This window comes from Panthera leo, chromosome C2, assembly GCF_018350215.1.
Source record: "Panthera leo isolate Ple1 chromosome C2, P.leo_Ple1_pat1.1, whole genome shotgun sequence".
NCBI classification, from domain to species: Eukaryota; Metazoa; Chordata; class Mammalia; order Carnivora; family Felidae; genus Panthera; species Panthera leo.
In genome coordinates, this window is record NC_056687.1 from 72531042 (window position 1) to 72548324 (window position 17283).

At 34.4% G+C, this 17283-nt stretch overlaps 1 protein-coding gene across 8 annotated transcripts in view; it reads right to left on the reverse strand.

The window, feature by feature from the left end:
• DLG1 (discs large MAGUK scaffold protein 1) overlaps nucleotides 1–17283 on the reverse strand; it is a 272972-nt gene that overhangs the window by 243180 nt on the left and 12509 nt on the right. For all 8 annotated transcript variants that reach the window (XM_042955806.1, XM_042955805.1, XM_042955810.1 and 5 more), the window contains exon 4: nucleotides 9595–9761. In XM_042955806.1, the coding sequence (XP_042811740.1) occupies nucleotides 9595–9761 (167 nt within the window). The remainder of the gene's footprint in view (nucleotides 1–9594; nucleotides 9762–17283) is intronic.

Consider the following 17283-nt stretch of genomic DNA (forward strand, 5'->3'; position numbering starts at 1 on the left):
TTTTACCAGTTCTGGGACAAAAGGCTAAAGTTGGTAGACTGTCACCTGCCTCTATATTCTCTTACCTCTCAAAGATAATGCCTCAAAGAAAAGGCAATCACATGGAACAGAGAAAGAGAAGCCATTATTGCTGGCTGATTCTAGTTCTAAGGCAGTGAAAGTTCAAAATGAACTTGGAAAAACTGTGCTAGAGAACAAGGACGTGCTCAAAAACCAATGCAGCATGTCAAAAGGACACAGAGGGATCCAGATCTCTTCAAGGGATCATCATCCCAATCCCTGGCACAATGTGAGTATCCAAAGAATAACTGAAATGGCCTGTAAACACTGCATAAGTAAACTCTCAGTCACTAAATTAGTGATAATTTTTTTTAAAAAAATAGAGTAACAAAAAAGGGAAAAACTTACTACCCAATTTTGAAAGGAAATACTGCACAAACTTTAACTACTAGCATTAAAACAAAATACAAGCTTTACCCTGCCCATCTTTTTCTTTCCTCTTTAAATGACATTAACTTTTTGAAGCGATCATGCCAGTTGCCTTACAGAATACCACATATTCTATACTTGTTTAATTTGTTTCCTGATGTTGCTTAAGTCCTCCCATGAAGTCCTGTATTTCTGTAACAGGAAGTTAGATGTAAACATTGATTATACTCATTTTTGATAAACAGACTTCATAATGATATATTGAAATTCATACTGCATCGCACCAGGAAGCACATAGTATCATATCAGGTTGTTGCACTTGTGATGATAACTTAAAGGTGGCAACCTCCAGATCTTCCAGATCAACCTCCAGATCTTAAGTATCTGTAGGTGGGTACTTCAGCAACTTGAGTGAATTTTTACCTGACTGACCCATTAATGATCCTTCCCTGAATCACTCATTTCATCAGAGGTTTCAAAATATTGATTCACCACACCCCCATTTTATCATTCCATTTGTATTTATTAGCTGGTATTCTTCTGTAAAAGATACTTTTCCCTTTCAACTAGAAATGAAACTTTGTTCCTCTTACAAAGGCAGGGCAGAGCTAATATATTTGGAGACGGCTGTAAAAGTGAATTCGAGAGAAAATAAAATTATTATTATTAATTTTGTTAGGTGTGATAACAGTACTAGGGTTGTTTACACAGGAGGATGTTTGGCTATTCTTGGTCATAGGAGATGTGTGCCAAAGTTTTCATAGTTTAAGAGCTGGATGTCTGCAACTGATTTTCAGATAATTTCCCAAAAATATACATACATAGAAAAAGCAAATATGACAAAATGTTAGTAATTGTTGACCCTATGGATATTTGGATATTTGCTGTATTATAATGGGTGTTGTACTATTCCCTTGATTTTACTAGACATGGAAGATTTCTATGATAAACAGTCAGAAAAATATATAATCACCTTTAGCCTACTACTTAATTACAATATGGAAAGAACCACAATTCTCACTTCATTTGAAAAATATTTACTGAACAGCTACCACATGCAAGTACTACATTTAGTAAATAAGACAGTACCTAACCTCAAGGACTCCAAATAACACAAAATAATATATATTTCAGCATTTAATTATAACAGTGATGAGTATAATCAAGCAGAGGCAGAAAGTGTTATAATAGAGGCTTGATAAATTGAGAGGTAAAGAAAGCCTTCTATTCAGGAAGTGACCTCTTAGTCATCCTTAATTCTTTTATTGTGATCTCCATCTTACTCTCCCAACCCATTTCCAATCTGTCCCAAATCCCTGTGCTCTACATTTTAAAATATCCGTAATTCATCCACTTAGCACCTCCATTATCACCACTTTGGTTAACGCCTACATGCATCCTTAACTGGATCACCAAAACAGACTCTTAACAGGTCTCCTGCTTCTACTCTTACCAAAGACTATTTTCAACAAAACAGCAGAAGTGATACTTTTAAAGGTTACGTTAAATAACATCACTCCTTCGCTCCAGACCCAGCAAAAGCTTTACATGATCTGCCTTTGCCTTATCTTTGACCTCATCTCTCACCACTCTTTCCTGCACTCTGCTCCAGCCATACTGGTCCTCTTGCTATTTCTCGTAAATTCCAGCCTTATGCCTTGGAGTCTTTGCACTCTACTTAGAGGAACTGGTTGTTCCTCTAAATAGCTGCATCAACTTCCAACTTGTACAAATATCACATTTTCAATAAAATACCCTACTAAAAATAAAAAGTGCAAAGTACCCTGCAATGTACTTTGTGAAACTGCAAAGGAATCGGACATTCCTGACACCCTCACTCTATTCTCTTTTTTTCTTCTCATATCACTTATCACCTTCTAACATACTAGATAATTGATTAATTTATTGCTTATTACCTGCATTGCCACTAGAATGTAAGTAAGCTCCATGAGGACAGGGAACTTTGCTTCTATTCAAGCTCCTTGTTCAAGGCATGATATATAATAGGTGATCAATATTTGCTAAAAAACTGACATTTAAGATAAAAGGCTAAAAGTGAGCTGGAGATGGCAAGAGACAACTTCCTACGCAGAGGAATTATTATATGGGGGCCCTGAGCTACAAGGAACCAGTAGCCAAAGAATGAAAGACTTCTAAAAAATGAGTGGAAAACAGGCAGTGGTCAAGTAATTTACAACTTCTGAGTCTCATTAGGGATCTCCCACTTTATTATGAAAGAAATGAAAAGCCAATGAAGGATAATGACATGATATGCATTTTATAAAAATAATCTTCAAAAGGGACAAGTTTGAATGCAGATAGGTTGATTAAGGGGACCATTAGAATAATCTAGGCAAAAAATGAGGGTGGTTTAGACTGGAGTGCCAAGCATGGAGACACAGTAAAATGCTGATTCATGTGAAATTTTGCAAACTGCAGTATGGATTACACATGTAAATGTGAAAAGCAAAATTAAAAGTTTTTAACAAATAATAAAGTAGGACGACTTTATGACTTTGGAGCTGAAAACCATTTTAATAGGCACAAAGAGCATTAACCATAAGATATACTGAAAAGATATCATTTGGAAAAGCATGCCCCAGAGTGGGAAAAAATGTATGTTATTCATATATCCAACAAAGGAACCATATCTAGATAGAGAGACCTCCTAAAATCAGTAAGATGAAAGACAATCCAAAAAAAAAAAAAAAAAAAAAAGGACAAGAAACTTAAGTAGACCATTCACAAAAGATAGCAAAATGAACAATAAACATATGAAAAGGTGTTTGTTAATCTTAATGATAGGGAAAATGCAAATACCCATATGAAGTATGACTACACACCTACCAAAATGGTTAAAATTATTAATAAAAAGACTGACAATAACAAGTGTTGGCAAATAATGTGAAGCGACTGAAACTTGCACATACTGGCGGTAATTACAAAACACAGGCATAATCACTTTGCAAAAGTGTTGTCATCATGTCCAAAACTAAACATATGCACATCATTTTCACGACTGGGTATATAAACAACAGAAATGCATACACAGGTACACCAAAAAATATACACACAGTTCTGCTATAACATTTTGAAAATGCAAATTTGTTCCAATGCAATGATGTGTTAGGGAACAATATTAGCATAACACAAATTTCATGTTTGTTTGTGCTCAATCTTGTCCATGAGAAACACTAGGTGAGAACAGAAAATTGCACCCAGATCAAATGAACCACACAGAAATACACAAAATACACACATTTCAGCCTTCAGCTTTTCCTAAATGTTATGATTCATACCCATCCATACCTGTTGTGTTAACAACTGTTCATCCAATTTCAGGTAAATCCCTGGGTCAGCACTGCACAATAACTCACAGGTTGCAACCCTGACACACACTCCCACAGCAAATAAGATTTATTTTCAAGATAAAAGGCCATCTTTATTATAGTACTACTTATGTACTCCTTAACCATGTGTGAAACTGTGCTACCATTTTTATTAGGATCTTGTCTTTTTTTTTTTTATATATGTCACCCACCAAATTTTAAGCTTGGAGTCCCCAACTCCATTTTCTACATAAGCCTTGTGGTTTTTATTGCACAACTTTGCACAGTGTAGTGATTGTTAAGAATGTATATGTTGTGCTATAACAGAACTGACTGTAAAAGAATGTTCAAAGCAGCACTGACCCAAAACTGGAAACAATACAAATACCCATCAATAGAATGGATAAATATACTGTAGTGTATCATACAATGGAATATTACACAGCACAGAGAATGAAAAAACTTCCAATTATGGATGAAATTATCAAATATAAGAAAAAAGAAGCTAGACACAAGAAAATATATACCATACACAATCTGTTAATAAATAGTTTTAGAAATGCAAAACTCATCTATGGTGATAGAAATCAGGATGGTCCTTTGAAGAAGAGGATATAGGTAGGGACTAGGAAAGGTACAAGGGAGATTTCTGGGGTACAGGTATATTTTTAACAAGAGATGTAATGTACATACCAGAAAATTCACCAAATTTTAAAATGTACAATTTACTGGTTTTTAGTATATTCAGAGTTGTACAACCATCATCGCTATGTAATTCTGGAACCCCATTAGCAGTCATTCCATTTTCTTTTTCTTGACCTAGTGTACTGACAATGCAGTAATTCATCAAGCTACACATTTGTGATTTGTGCACTTTTATGTACAAATACTACCCACTACTTCAGTAATTTAAGTCAATGCTTAGAGGACTTCAGATTAAACCTAGCAGACTGATTTTATAACTCTACAATCTCCTAAAATTCTACTTAAAGCAGATGGATTATTTTAAAGCATTAAATCAAAAGATCAAAGAGAAGGTAAAAAAAAGTTATCTTCCCTACTCCACTCAGTTAATTTCTTTCTGAAATGAACTCAGAAGGGCTGAAACAGGGCTTGGAGATAGCAGGGATAACTGAAAACAAATACATTACTGAAAACAGACTAAGTGTGTATTCTTCCAGATATACCTAACTTCTACGTTTTTTCTTTTTACAGTCATACTATACCTCCTGATATGCATACTATATACCTGATATGCAATCATTTAATAACATATAGATATATAAGCTATATTTTCATGCCTGCTATTTTATATTGCAGTAAGTGGCTGTAACATTACATGTTTATTCAATTTTCTTTTTTTAAATTACTTTTTAAAGTAATCTCTACACCCAATGTGGGGCTCAAATCACGACCCTGAGATTAAGAGTTGGATGCTCTACTGACTGAGCCAGCCAGGCACCCCTATCCAGTTTCTTACTGATAATCATTTAGATTGTTTCCCTGTTGATTTTTATTAATATTACAAATAGTACTGCAATGAACATATATATTATATATTGTTATTATATATATATTAATAATTTATTATATATTAATGAATATATATTAATATATATATTAATAATTTGTGTGAGTACATCTATAACATATGCTAAACCAAAGAATATGAATACTGTTGTCTTTCAGAAAGGTTGCACAACTGTACCTCCTACCCACAGTATAAGAGTTTCTGTTTCCTCACATTTAATTAATCTTTGACAATCAAACTAGTTAAAAAACACTTTATTAATTTGATATGCATGTTTTCAAAGTGAGGTTGAGCATCTCTTTATAGGCTTATTGGGGCACTTGTATTTCTTTTTCTCTATCTAAACAATCCATTCACATCCTTTGGTCACTTTTCTATTGAATGTTGACGTTTTTCTTACTGATCTTTAAGAGGTTTTTTGAGTTGAGAAGGTTGGAAATTAGTCCTTTTTCATAAGTGTGGCAAGTTTTCCCCCAGCATATCCTTTCAGCATCTCAATTGTTTAATGCATCTTTCAAGATATAGAAGTTCTAGAACCAAAGTTCAAACAATCAAACTTTGTGAGGTCCACAAAGAAATTCTACAAAGTCAGCATTCTTAACTTTTTCTTTTTTCTGGATTTTGTTTGTTGCCATGCTTAGGAAAGTTCTTCATAACCAAAAATCATTAAAATGTTATGGTTTCATTCTTTTTTTAAACCTTTGAATCTTTGATCTGCTTCCAATGTATTGTCAAAAACAGAACTACCATAGACTGAATGTTTGTGTCCCAACCACCCCCACCCCCACACACACAAAATTCATACACTGAAATCCTCAACTCCAATGTGACGGTATTAGGAGGTGGAGCCTTTGGGATGTGATTAGGCCATGAGCAAGGAACCTTTATGAATGGAATTAGTGTCCTTATAAAAGAGATTCCAGTGAGCTCCCTCACCCCTTCCTCAATGTGAGGACACAGTGAGAAGATGGTAAACTATGAACCAGGAAGTAAGCTTTCACTAGACACTGAATCTACTGGTGACTTGATCTTGAACTTCCCAGCTTCCATAACTGTGAGAAATAAATTTGTGTTGTTTATAAGCCACCCAATCTGTGGTATTCTGTTACAGCAACTCAAAAGGACTAAAACAGGATACTGCATCCTTTTCTGTTGGAACTTCTCATTAAATCAGGCAATTGCTCCTACTCTTGCATCCTGCTTCCTTTCAAATATTCTTCCTTACCATCTCTAAAATTCACTCTTATTTTAAAACAGATTTGTTTTCATAAAAATGACACATGCTCACTATTTTTAAAAAGTAATGGAGAAAAGTACTAAAAATAAAAAAATCCCCATCACCCAGAAACTATCATTAATATTAAGCAAACATTATTCCAAACAACTCACTAGGTATACGTTCAAAGTAGGGGACATACATACCAAATAGAAAAAAGTTCTAAGACAATAGGATACTATCATGTCACTTTAAAAATAAACAGTATTATCATTTTACTACATCAGAAGAAACAAAGTTACAAGGGCACAAATTAACTGACAAATGAGGATTTGTCAAGTTAGAGCAGTTACCAACTGTAACAACAACAAAAAGGACAAGAAAGAAAAATGAAAGAAAATGTCTTTACAAGACAAAGATTTTCACCTTAAGAGAGTAAGAGAAGCATGCCCTGGAAACTGCTCAATCTCAAATACTTTTTGCAAAAAAGCAAAAAACAAACAAACCCTCTTTATGATAATCCTACAAAAGCGAACATAAAGTAAAAGAGACAAGATTGTGTTGCATGCAATTTTGTCACAAAAGCACAATCTTACTTTTTAATCCAAGAATTAGTGAACAAGTGCAATAATAACCAAAATTTTGTACAAGACAAAGTATTTTCATAATTTTCATATTATGTTTCAAGTTATAGTCAAATAAAAACTTTCTCTACATTTGTTTTAATTTGGATCAGTGGATTCTCTTCAACTACAAAACAAGTAAGGTGAATTAAATGATCTAAGTCTCTTTTCAGTCCTAAACATGCCTCAAAAAGTCTCAAGAGATCATGTCAAAGGTCACTTAGCCAAGTTTTCTGTCCAAATTAAGCATAAATAGATGCGGAACAGGGGAATATACTTTCCTTCTCTTATAGCACTCTCAAAAAAAGTAGAAATTAAATTTGTAAATATCCCAGGCATTTAAAAAAAAAAAATCCTTATGACTGCCATCCATCAGTGTGTTTCAAAACTATTTACATTTTCAGACTAACATCCATCAGGGTATTCTGTCTTCTGCAAAAAGAGTACTTCCCTTTAACCAAACTTAGCTCACTCAAATTTGACACAGATTTTCCCCTTTTTAAAACAATCTAGGAGTGATGAACACACCTCCATATTCCCGTTAGTAAGTCTATTCATGAATGGATATAAATTTCAAGCACAGTAGAGCATTTTCCATGTGCCAAGCCCTAAGCAACATTTTTAATCATATTCACTTCTCATCCATCTTCCTAATCAATAAGATCTGTCATATATAGTCAGAAAGTTCTTATTCTTCTCTTCTATTCTCCTGTTAACATGTCCATAATATACTTGTCAAGAGATGCAGAAACACCAGCACCGCACACAGCATTTCTAGGTAGCAGTGCCTCATTTCATAAAAGTTGAAATTTTCCAGTACTATTTTTTTTTTTTTTTTTTTAAGATTTTTAAGTAATCTCGGGGCGCCTGGATGGCTCAGTCGGTTAAGTGTCTGACTTCGGCTCAAGTCATGATCTCATAGTTCTTGAGATCAACCCCAGAGTCTGGCTCTGTGCTGACAGCTCAGAGCCTGGAGCCTCCTTCAGATTCTCTGTCTCCCTCTCTATCTGCCCCTCCCCCTCTCGTGCTTGGTTTCTCTCTCTGTCTCCGTCTCTCTCTCAAAAAATAAACGAACCTTAAAAAAATATTCAAAAAATCTATTTGGGATGGATCATAAGTACAAATGACACATCAACAAAAAGGAATGGAAACTGAAATGATCTGAGAGAAAGTGACAAAAAAAAAAAAAAAGTATGCACAGATAACACTAGAATCTCTCCCTAATCAGAGAGAAACACATTAAGTTCAGGCCAGGATTAGTAAAAAGAACTCTGAATTGGATGTTAAGAGGTCTGAAATCCAAGGGTAGACTTGCCCAAACTAGCTGAATAGGCTGGGTCAAGTCATTCATTTTCTTCTGGATCTCAGTTTCCTAATCTTTAAAATAAAAAAGAGGGATCAGATGTGCTCCCTCTTCTAAAATTTTACAATTCTATGTGACTTAATATAAAAAGGAAAACTTGGAAACTGTCTACTTCATTACCAAAGGGCTGTCTTGTTGCTGCCCACCACTACTTTTCCCTGATATATTACTAACCAAAGAGAGGCTGATTCAATTTTCCAGATACTTCTCTAATACAAACTAGAAGGGACTAGAATCAAATTCAGTCAGACAACCACTTTCAAATGACCGTTTCTCAGATAGAAGGCTCATTACAAAATGCTTCATATCTCTGTTCTAACTCCACCAGCAATAGTGTATCATAACAAAAAAAAGAATATTACTAAACTAGTTTTTAAAACTTTAATAGACAGTTTTAACTACAGAAAAATGCAGAAACCAATGCTGACCTTAAGATTTACTGATTAGTCTTTTTTTTTTTTTAACATTTATTTTTGAGAGAGAGGAGAGAGCACACACAAGCAGGACAGGGCTAGAAAGAGGGAGACAGATCTGAAGCAGGTTCCCACTCAGTTAACACAGAGCCTGACAGTGGCTTGAACTCATGAACCATAAGATCGTGACCTGAGCCAAAATCAAGAGTTGGCTGCTCAACTGACTGAGCCACCCAGGTGTCCCTACTGATTAGTCTTTAATCTTTACTTAGTCTTTAGTAAGTTTTAATAATCTTTAAGCCAAATAAAACAGAATATTTGGAGTAAATGTAGCAACTAAACTCCCCAGGACTACAAAACTATATTCTATGTCTCAAAAAGAAAAAAAAAAAAAAAATATCAGAGCAAAACCATCTTTCCAAAGTATGATTTTACTGAGGTCTCTCATACAAAGTATTCTTTTAATAGTCTAAAGCAAGTATTTCAGACCTCAAACCATTCACAGCATTTTAAGAAAAGGCACCAGAGATTCTGAGCTTTTCTCTTCAAAAATATTTGTAATCCTATGATACTTCCACATAATATCCATTTTAATTAAATGAAAAAACAAAATAAATAAAGTGAAAAACTTAGCAGCCCCAATAAATTGATTACTGAAAAACAGCTTCAAGAAATTTTTCTTTATCTTACCTCTACACTAGGGCTAAGGCTGCTTGGCAGTGTTTCTGAAGTCACAGTAGTGCTTGGAAGGCTGGAAATTTCCCAAGTATTCACAGGCTGTATTGGTTCAGACTGCTTTGAACGATCTATACATTTTGGATTATCCAGTAAGGTCACTTCATAAAATTCTTGAATATCTAGGGGTAAAGAAAGGAAAAAAAAATTCAGAAGTATTTTGATTGTCTAATTAAACTATGCATTGCTAAAACAATATAACTCAAAACCAAAACTTTTACTCCAGATAAGTAAAATAAGTCCAATCTTCCAATGCACTTAAACAGGGAGCAGCGCCTGGATGGCTCAGTCAGTTAAGCAGTTAAGCATCTGACTTCAGCTCACATCATTATCTCTTGGCTTTTGAGACCAAGCCCTGCATCAGGCTCTCTTCTGTCAGCACAGAGCCTACTTTGGATCCTCTGTCCCCCTCTCTCTCTCTGCCCTTCTCTGCTTGCACTGTCTCTCTCAAAATAGATAAACTTACAACAAAAAAAGTGCATATTTTCTCATTTTATTATGTCACGGTCACATCAGAACTTGCAGGACATAGTGTAAAAGTTGCAGGCTCTTTACAATTCAAAGTCAATGCTGAGTTCAAATCTCTATTCCACCACAAATCAGCTACCTGTTTAGGCAAGTTACTTAACCTCTGATAACTTAATTATGAATTGTTATAAGGACTGAGTGTCATATATAGCGCACAATGGCACATAATAGGCTCCTAACCAACAGTAGCTAATATCATTACTGTGAATTTTGTCTTTTTTTTCTTAAAAGTTTATTTGAGAGGAAGAAAGAGTCCATACACACGAGCGTGTGCACACGAGTAGGGAAGGGACAGAAAGAATACTAAGCAGGCTCCACACTCCAACCTGAGCTCGATGTGGGGCTCAATCTCACAACTGTGAGCTCACAACCTGAGCCGAAATCAAGAGTTGGATGCTTAACCAACTGAGCCATTCAGGTTCCCCTGTTACGGTAAATTTTGGAAGACATGAGTCATTACTGATATTTTATCTTTGTACCATCAATATCTCCTCAATATAAACCCCTCACATGGTTTTTCACACCAAAGTAAACAAAAAAAAGTAAATAGTAAATTAAATACTGTACATTTTAGAATCAATCAGACATATGACAAACTCTTTAATTTCTTTTAATGTTTATTTATTTTTGAGAGACAGGGTGTGAGTAGGGGAGGAGCAGAGAGAGACACAGAATCTGAAGCAGGCTCCAGTCTCTGAAATGTCAGCACAGAGCCCAACATGGGGCTTTAACTCAGGAACTGCAAGATCATGACCTGAGCTGAATGAAGTTGGACACCCAACAAACTGAGCCACCCAGGTGCCCCAGACATATGACAAAACTCTTTAAAAAACCCATACATTTACTTAAAGTAGCACAGGATAATTTAAAAGATCAAGCTACTTTGCTATCAGCTGGAATTACTATAAACTTAGTATATTAACAGTGATTGATTATTCATGCCATTCAGAAGCTCTGAGTGTTAGTCATATGTTTAAGTTCACCACTATTATATTCTTTATTCACCTAATGGCATACTTTGAGTTGATTCTTTTTTTTAATGTTTATTTTTGAGAGAGAGAGAGAGAGAGAGAGAGAGAGCGAGCACGGGAGGGGCAGAGAGAAAGGGAGACATAGAAACCGAAGCAGGTTCCAGGCTCTGAGACATCAGCACAGAGCCCTATGTGGGGCTTGAACTCACAAACAGTGAGATCATGACCTGAGCCGAAGTCAGATACTTAACCAACTGAGCTACTCAGGCAGCCCTGAGTTGATTTCTTAATGGGGAGAAAGTATCATTTAACAGCAAAGGTGGGGCATTATCCTGTACAGAATCATGTACAATTACTATAAATAACATTTAGACAGAATAACTTTTACTTATTTCTATGATGAAAAGATTAGTATCTCTTTTTAAAAACCAATTTCTGGGGGCGCCTGGGTGGCTTGGTTGGTTAAGCGTCCAACTTCGGCTCAGGTCATGATCTCACGGTCCGTGAGTTCGAGCCCCGCGTTGGGCTCTGTGCTGACAGCTCAGAGCCTGGAGCCTGTTTCAGATTCTGTGTCTCCCTCTCTCTCTGCCCCTCCCCTGTTCATGCTCTGTCTCTCTCTGTCTCAAAAATAAATAAATGTTAAAAAAAAAAGTTAAAAAAAAAAAAAACAATTTCTGAAGACAGTAGAGACAAAGTAATTCCCTTTTAATAAGGAGTAGCACTGTAGAACTTTCTAAGTAAAGAGCTAATAAAAACTAAGCTCAGCACAGTGAGGTAGTATCAACCTACTTCACAGGGTGTTAAGAATATTACTAGAGAAAATTCTATGTAAAAGCATTTTACAAACGAGTTACTATATAAAATTGCTCATATAGCCATCATGAAAAAAATGAACTCAAATTCAGAACATCAGCTACAAAGTGTTCTTACCAAAAATTGTTTAACCTGAACCTAAATCAAGCCTTCAGAACCAACTTTAGTTCACAGGACATACAGTGGCTGGTGAAACAAGTTAAATGATACCAGAAAAGCAACGGGAAAAAAACAGATCCAGAAGGGGACATTCCATAAGACAACTGGCAGTTTCTTTAGGAAGTCAATGTCATGAAAAGGAAACTGTTTGAAAGCGAGAATTTTTTTTTTTTTTGGTAGAAAGGAAACAAAAAAGACGCAGCTATCAACTGCAATGTCTGAGGCTTGACTGGGGGGGGGGGGGGGGGAGGAGGGAGGAGGGTATAAAAGACATTGTGACAATTAGGGAAATTTAAATAGGACTATTTTTCAGAAAATATTACAGATTTTTTTTTGTAGAAGACATATATATGAGTATTATACATTTATGTATATATTTCTATATATGTAAGAAATACATATTTTATAAGTAGGAGATATATATCTACAGACCTATAAGGAGAGAGGGAGAGGTATCTCCTATTAAAAAAAAATATGCCAGAGCTCCTAATACAATTATGCCCAACAGCACTAAATGAGTGTTGAGTAAATGGATGATTACCAATCTCAAGAAAAGTAGCCCCCCCCCAAAAAAAAGAAAAGTAGCCCATTATCACTATGTAAAATTATTATATTTTCCATTATTGTAAGTCAAGTTTGAAATCTTAACTTTCTGTGACCTTTTATTCTACACTTAACAGAAATACTGTTGTGTTACCCTTCAATAATATCTCTAACAAATATCTAGATCAGTGCTGTCCAAAAGAACTTTCAAAACATTCTACAGCTGCCACTATATGGTAGCCACTAGCTACATATGACTATTGAGCACTTAAAATGTGACTTGTGTAAATGAGGGACTGAATTTATAATTTCATTTATGTTTAATTAAATAACTACATGCAGCTAGTGATTATCATACAGGACAAAAGAGATCTAGACTACTATAACTTTGAGTAGCATTTTACTATCTAGAAAGATCATAGAATAAAATGTTCCCTATGTGGATTTTCCAAAAGTTCACTCACATCCTGTCAATTAAAATGCCTCATCTACTAAAAAGTCCTTTCTAATTTGCTGTATCTGAGCTCTTACGGACTGGAAATCAAATATTCATATTATTTTAACTACATCAGGCTTAAGACAAAATAAGCTGAGTAAATACCCATTAGAATGGCTATTATCAATAAAACAGAAAATAGCAAGTATTGATGAAGATGTAGAGAAATTAAACCCTTGTCCATTATTGGTAGAAATATAAAATGATGTAGCCATTGTGGAAAACCATACAGTGGTATCTCAAAATATTCAAACATAGAATCACCATTTGATCCAGCATTAGATCTTGGGCACATATGCAAAACAATTGAAACAGGTATTCGTACATCACTGATTCGTCATCAGTGATGACAGCAGCATTATTCATAGCATCCAAAAGGTGAAAACAATCCATATGTTCATCAAGAGATAAATGATTACAAAACAGAACGTGGTATATACAAACAATGTAATATTATTCAATTTTTAAAAGGAATACAATTCTGATACATCCTACAACATGAATGGATGGATTTTGAAGACATTATGTTAAGTGAAATAAGCCAGACACAAGAAGACAAATATTGTATGACTCCACTTATATGAGGTAGCTAGAACAGTCAAATTCATAGAGACAGAAACAACAGTTGTTACTAGGGACTGGGGTAAGGAAGGAATGGGGAGTTATTGTTTTAATGGGTACAGGGTTTCAGTTTGGGATGATGAAAAGGTTCAGGAGATAGAGGGGTGATGGTCACAAAACAATGTGAATGTACTTAATGCTTTCAATTGTACACTTAAAAAATGGTAAATTTTGTTTTGTATATTTTATATTTTATCACAAAAAATTAAGCTGAGAGAGATTCTAGGAGAGCTTAAATGAGTCAAGTGCATGGAATTTCATATGTAAGTTTTACACTATTTAAATATCTTTGTTTCATACTGAGGTCAGGGAAACTGATACTGCCAGACTGTTACCAGATTATTATCTATCCCCAGCTTAAAAAGAGATTCGTTACCACACTTGGCAAACCAAAACCATATGCAAAAGTACTGAAATATTTCTGTTAACACATGTATAGTGTGGTGACATTTTTGGTATGACAGTTTGTCAGTTATTATCACTTTCCTTTAAAATATATAAATATATATACACACACATCTTTAATTTTGACCCATATCCCATCTTGACTAACATTCCACACATTTTATTTCATTTGTCCACCACACACTTCCTCATCTTGAAGGTATCTCAAGACTATAAAGATCAGCAACAAAGTAACACTTCTTCAGAAAATGTTTATCTATTACAATTTGTTCAGTTGTATCAATAAAGATTTCTCAAAGGTATGCCTGATCAAAAAGGGCACTCTGGAAAAACTGGACACAGGCTGAGCTTTTCTTATTAAGTCCAAAGTACTTATTATTTCCCATGCTATCAGCAGTCCCTGTTCTTTATAAGCTACATTTTATGTCAGAAAATAATTATAACACTTATCATAACTATAAAGATTTAGCAAAGAAAAAGATTATGACTGTGACAAGAAAAATATTTTTACAATAACATTCTAAGACTCAAAACATTACTTTCTACTTTTTCTTTAGATGTTTCTAACCTGGGGAGTATAACACTGAGTTCCACAAGATATCTAGACTAAAGTAAAGCAGAAGTTACTACTATAAGTAGAAGTCAAATATAACAAAAACTAATTCTAGTATAATCCCAATCTTTCCTACTTCTTGAAAATGTTTAACATGCTAAAATCTGACATTCCAAGTTATTCTCAAAAAACCAACTTCATGAAAATAAATAAAGGCATTCAATCAATGAATACTAATGGAGTGAATATGTTTTAGGAGAGAAAAGAATTGAAAGATGAGGTATAATAATAATGTCTTTGAGAGATGGAGAAAACTGAGGAAAAATATGTAACACTTAAAAATCATATAACACCACCTTAAAACAGGTAGATTTAAGAAAGTAAATCTCTACGGTCGCCTGGGTGGCTCAGTTGGTTAAGCAGCCGACTTTGGCTCAGGTCATGATCTCACGGATCGTGAGTTTGAGCCCCACATCAGGCTCTGTGCTGGGAGCTCAGAGCCTGGAGCCTGCTTCCGATTCTGTGTGTGTGTCTCTCTCTCTGCCCCTCCCCCACTTGTTCTCTGTCTCTCAAAAGAAATGAATAAACATTAAAAATTTTTTTAAATAGGTAGATTTCTATAAAAATGTGATGGCTACATTTTAAGGTGCTACAAAATCTTACACACACATTTATTTTAAATTTCTATTACTACACATGTATTAACATTTTTGAAAATTAAATTAACCAGCTTTTTGACAATGAAAAATTCTTTTTCAATTCTGGTTTGTATAAATCATTTATATGTTCCCATGCCAATAATATTCAATGCCAATAATCAGGGCTATGCATAATTATATCAAAATATACAGACTATGAAAACATGTAATCACAGCAAAATAATGCTTCAGTAGTCCCATCTCAATACTATTTAATGAGAAATTGCCAAATTTACTATCACATGTAAAATGACAGAGTCCTTCAATAAACCTATGCAAACAATTCACTTGAGTCAACTCTAATCTTCAATCTTTCGTATGAAAGTATATAGAAAATGGGAGAATATAGTAGTCAAAATGATTGTCATTTAACAAATAAGAGTAATTCCATACTCATCTGAAAATCCATATAGCTCACCCAGATGTACACCAGACACATAATTAAAATGACTAATTACATTTTTATTTACTACCCTGAAAAAACTTATTTCCTTTTAAAAATAATGATGCACTAAAGCAAGCAAGAACACACAAAAAAAATGCAGGAATACTAAAACATACATTAGAGAAAACTACCCTTGAGTCATTTCACAATTAGAAACATTAATTTTGTTGAGCCTACGGGATCAGTCATAACACAGTCTATTTCTATTTGCCATTTATAGTCTATCAAGTGCCTTCTGTTTTGAACTAAACTGGGTCCCCACAAGTGCAGTTCCTGAACAAAGATCTAAATTACAAGGTAACAAAGCTAAAAACTTACCATACATAAATTAGAAATATAGAAACAACTGAACAATCGAAAATTTCAAGAGAATTAAAAATTCTAAATTAAACTTGGGCACATACAACTGGTCCAACAGAACAGAGAAGAATCATTTCTATCACCAAAAAATATATATTTTCAGGAAGTCTCTAAGATCACATATTTCAGAACTCTCTAAATTTAAGTGAAACATTTTCATTTGTCTTTGTTACTTTCTTGCAGAATTCAAAGTTTGCAAAACAGGAATAAGGAAAAGTACAAAATTCCAGAAACACCCACAAAGGAGTGTGAGGAAAATGTTCTCTAGCTTTTAGTTACCACTTTTATCATCCCAAACAGAAATACGTACAAACTCTCAAACTAAAGAAACAAAGATCAGAGTAGGAAGTCTAAGTAGTCAAGAACCTGTAATAATTTAACATAGCATTGGCAACATCTCTAATCTATGAAAATACCTTATTTCATGGAAAAAATATTTTTAAAAAGACCTTAACAGATACCTCTGCAAAGCAAATATACAGATGGCAAATAAGCATATGAAAAGATGGTCCACATATGTCATCAGGGAAATGAACATTAAAATACCAATGAGATACCACCATACACCCATTAGAATGGCCAAAATAGAGAACACTGACAATACCAAATGCTAACAAGGATATGGGACAATAAGAACTCTCAGTCATTGCTGGTGGGAATGCAAAATGATACAGCCACTTTGGAAAACAGTTTGGTGGTTTCCTACAAAACTAAACATAATCCTACTATAAAATCCAGCAATCATGGTCCTTGGTATTTACCCAAATGAGCTGAAAATTTATGTCCATACAAAAACCTGCACACAGATGTTTATAACAGCTTTATTCACAATTGCCAAAACTTAGAAGCAACCAAGATATCATTCAATAGGTGAAAACATAAACTGAATGCATCCAATGGAATATTATTCAGCACTTAAAAAAAAAAAGTTATCAACCCATAAAAAGATGTAGAAGACCTTAAATATATGCTGTGTGATTCCAACCATACAACATTCTTGAAAAGGCAGAACTAATGGAGACAGTAAAAAGATCAGTGATTGCCAGGGTTGC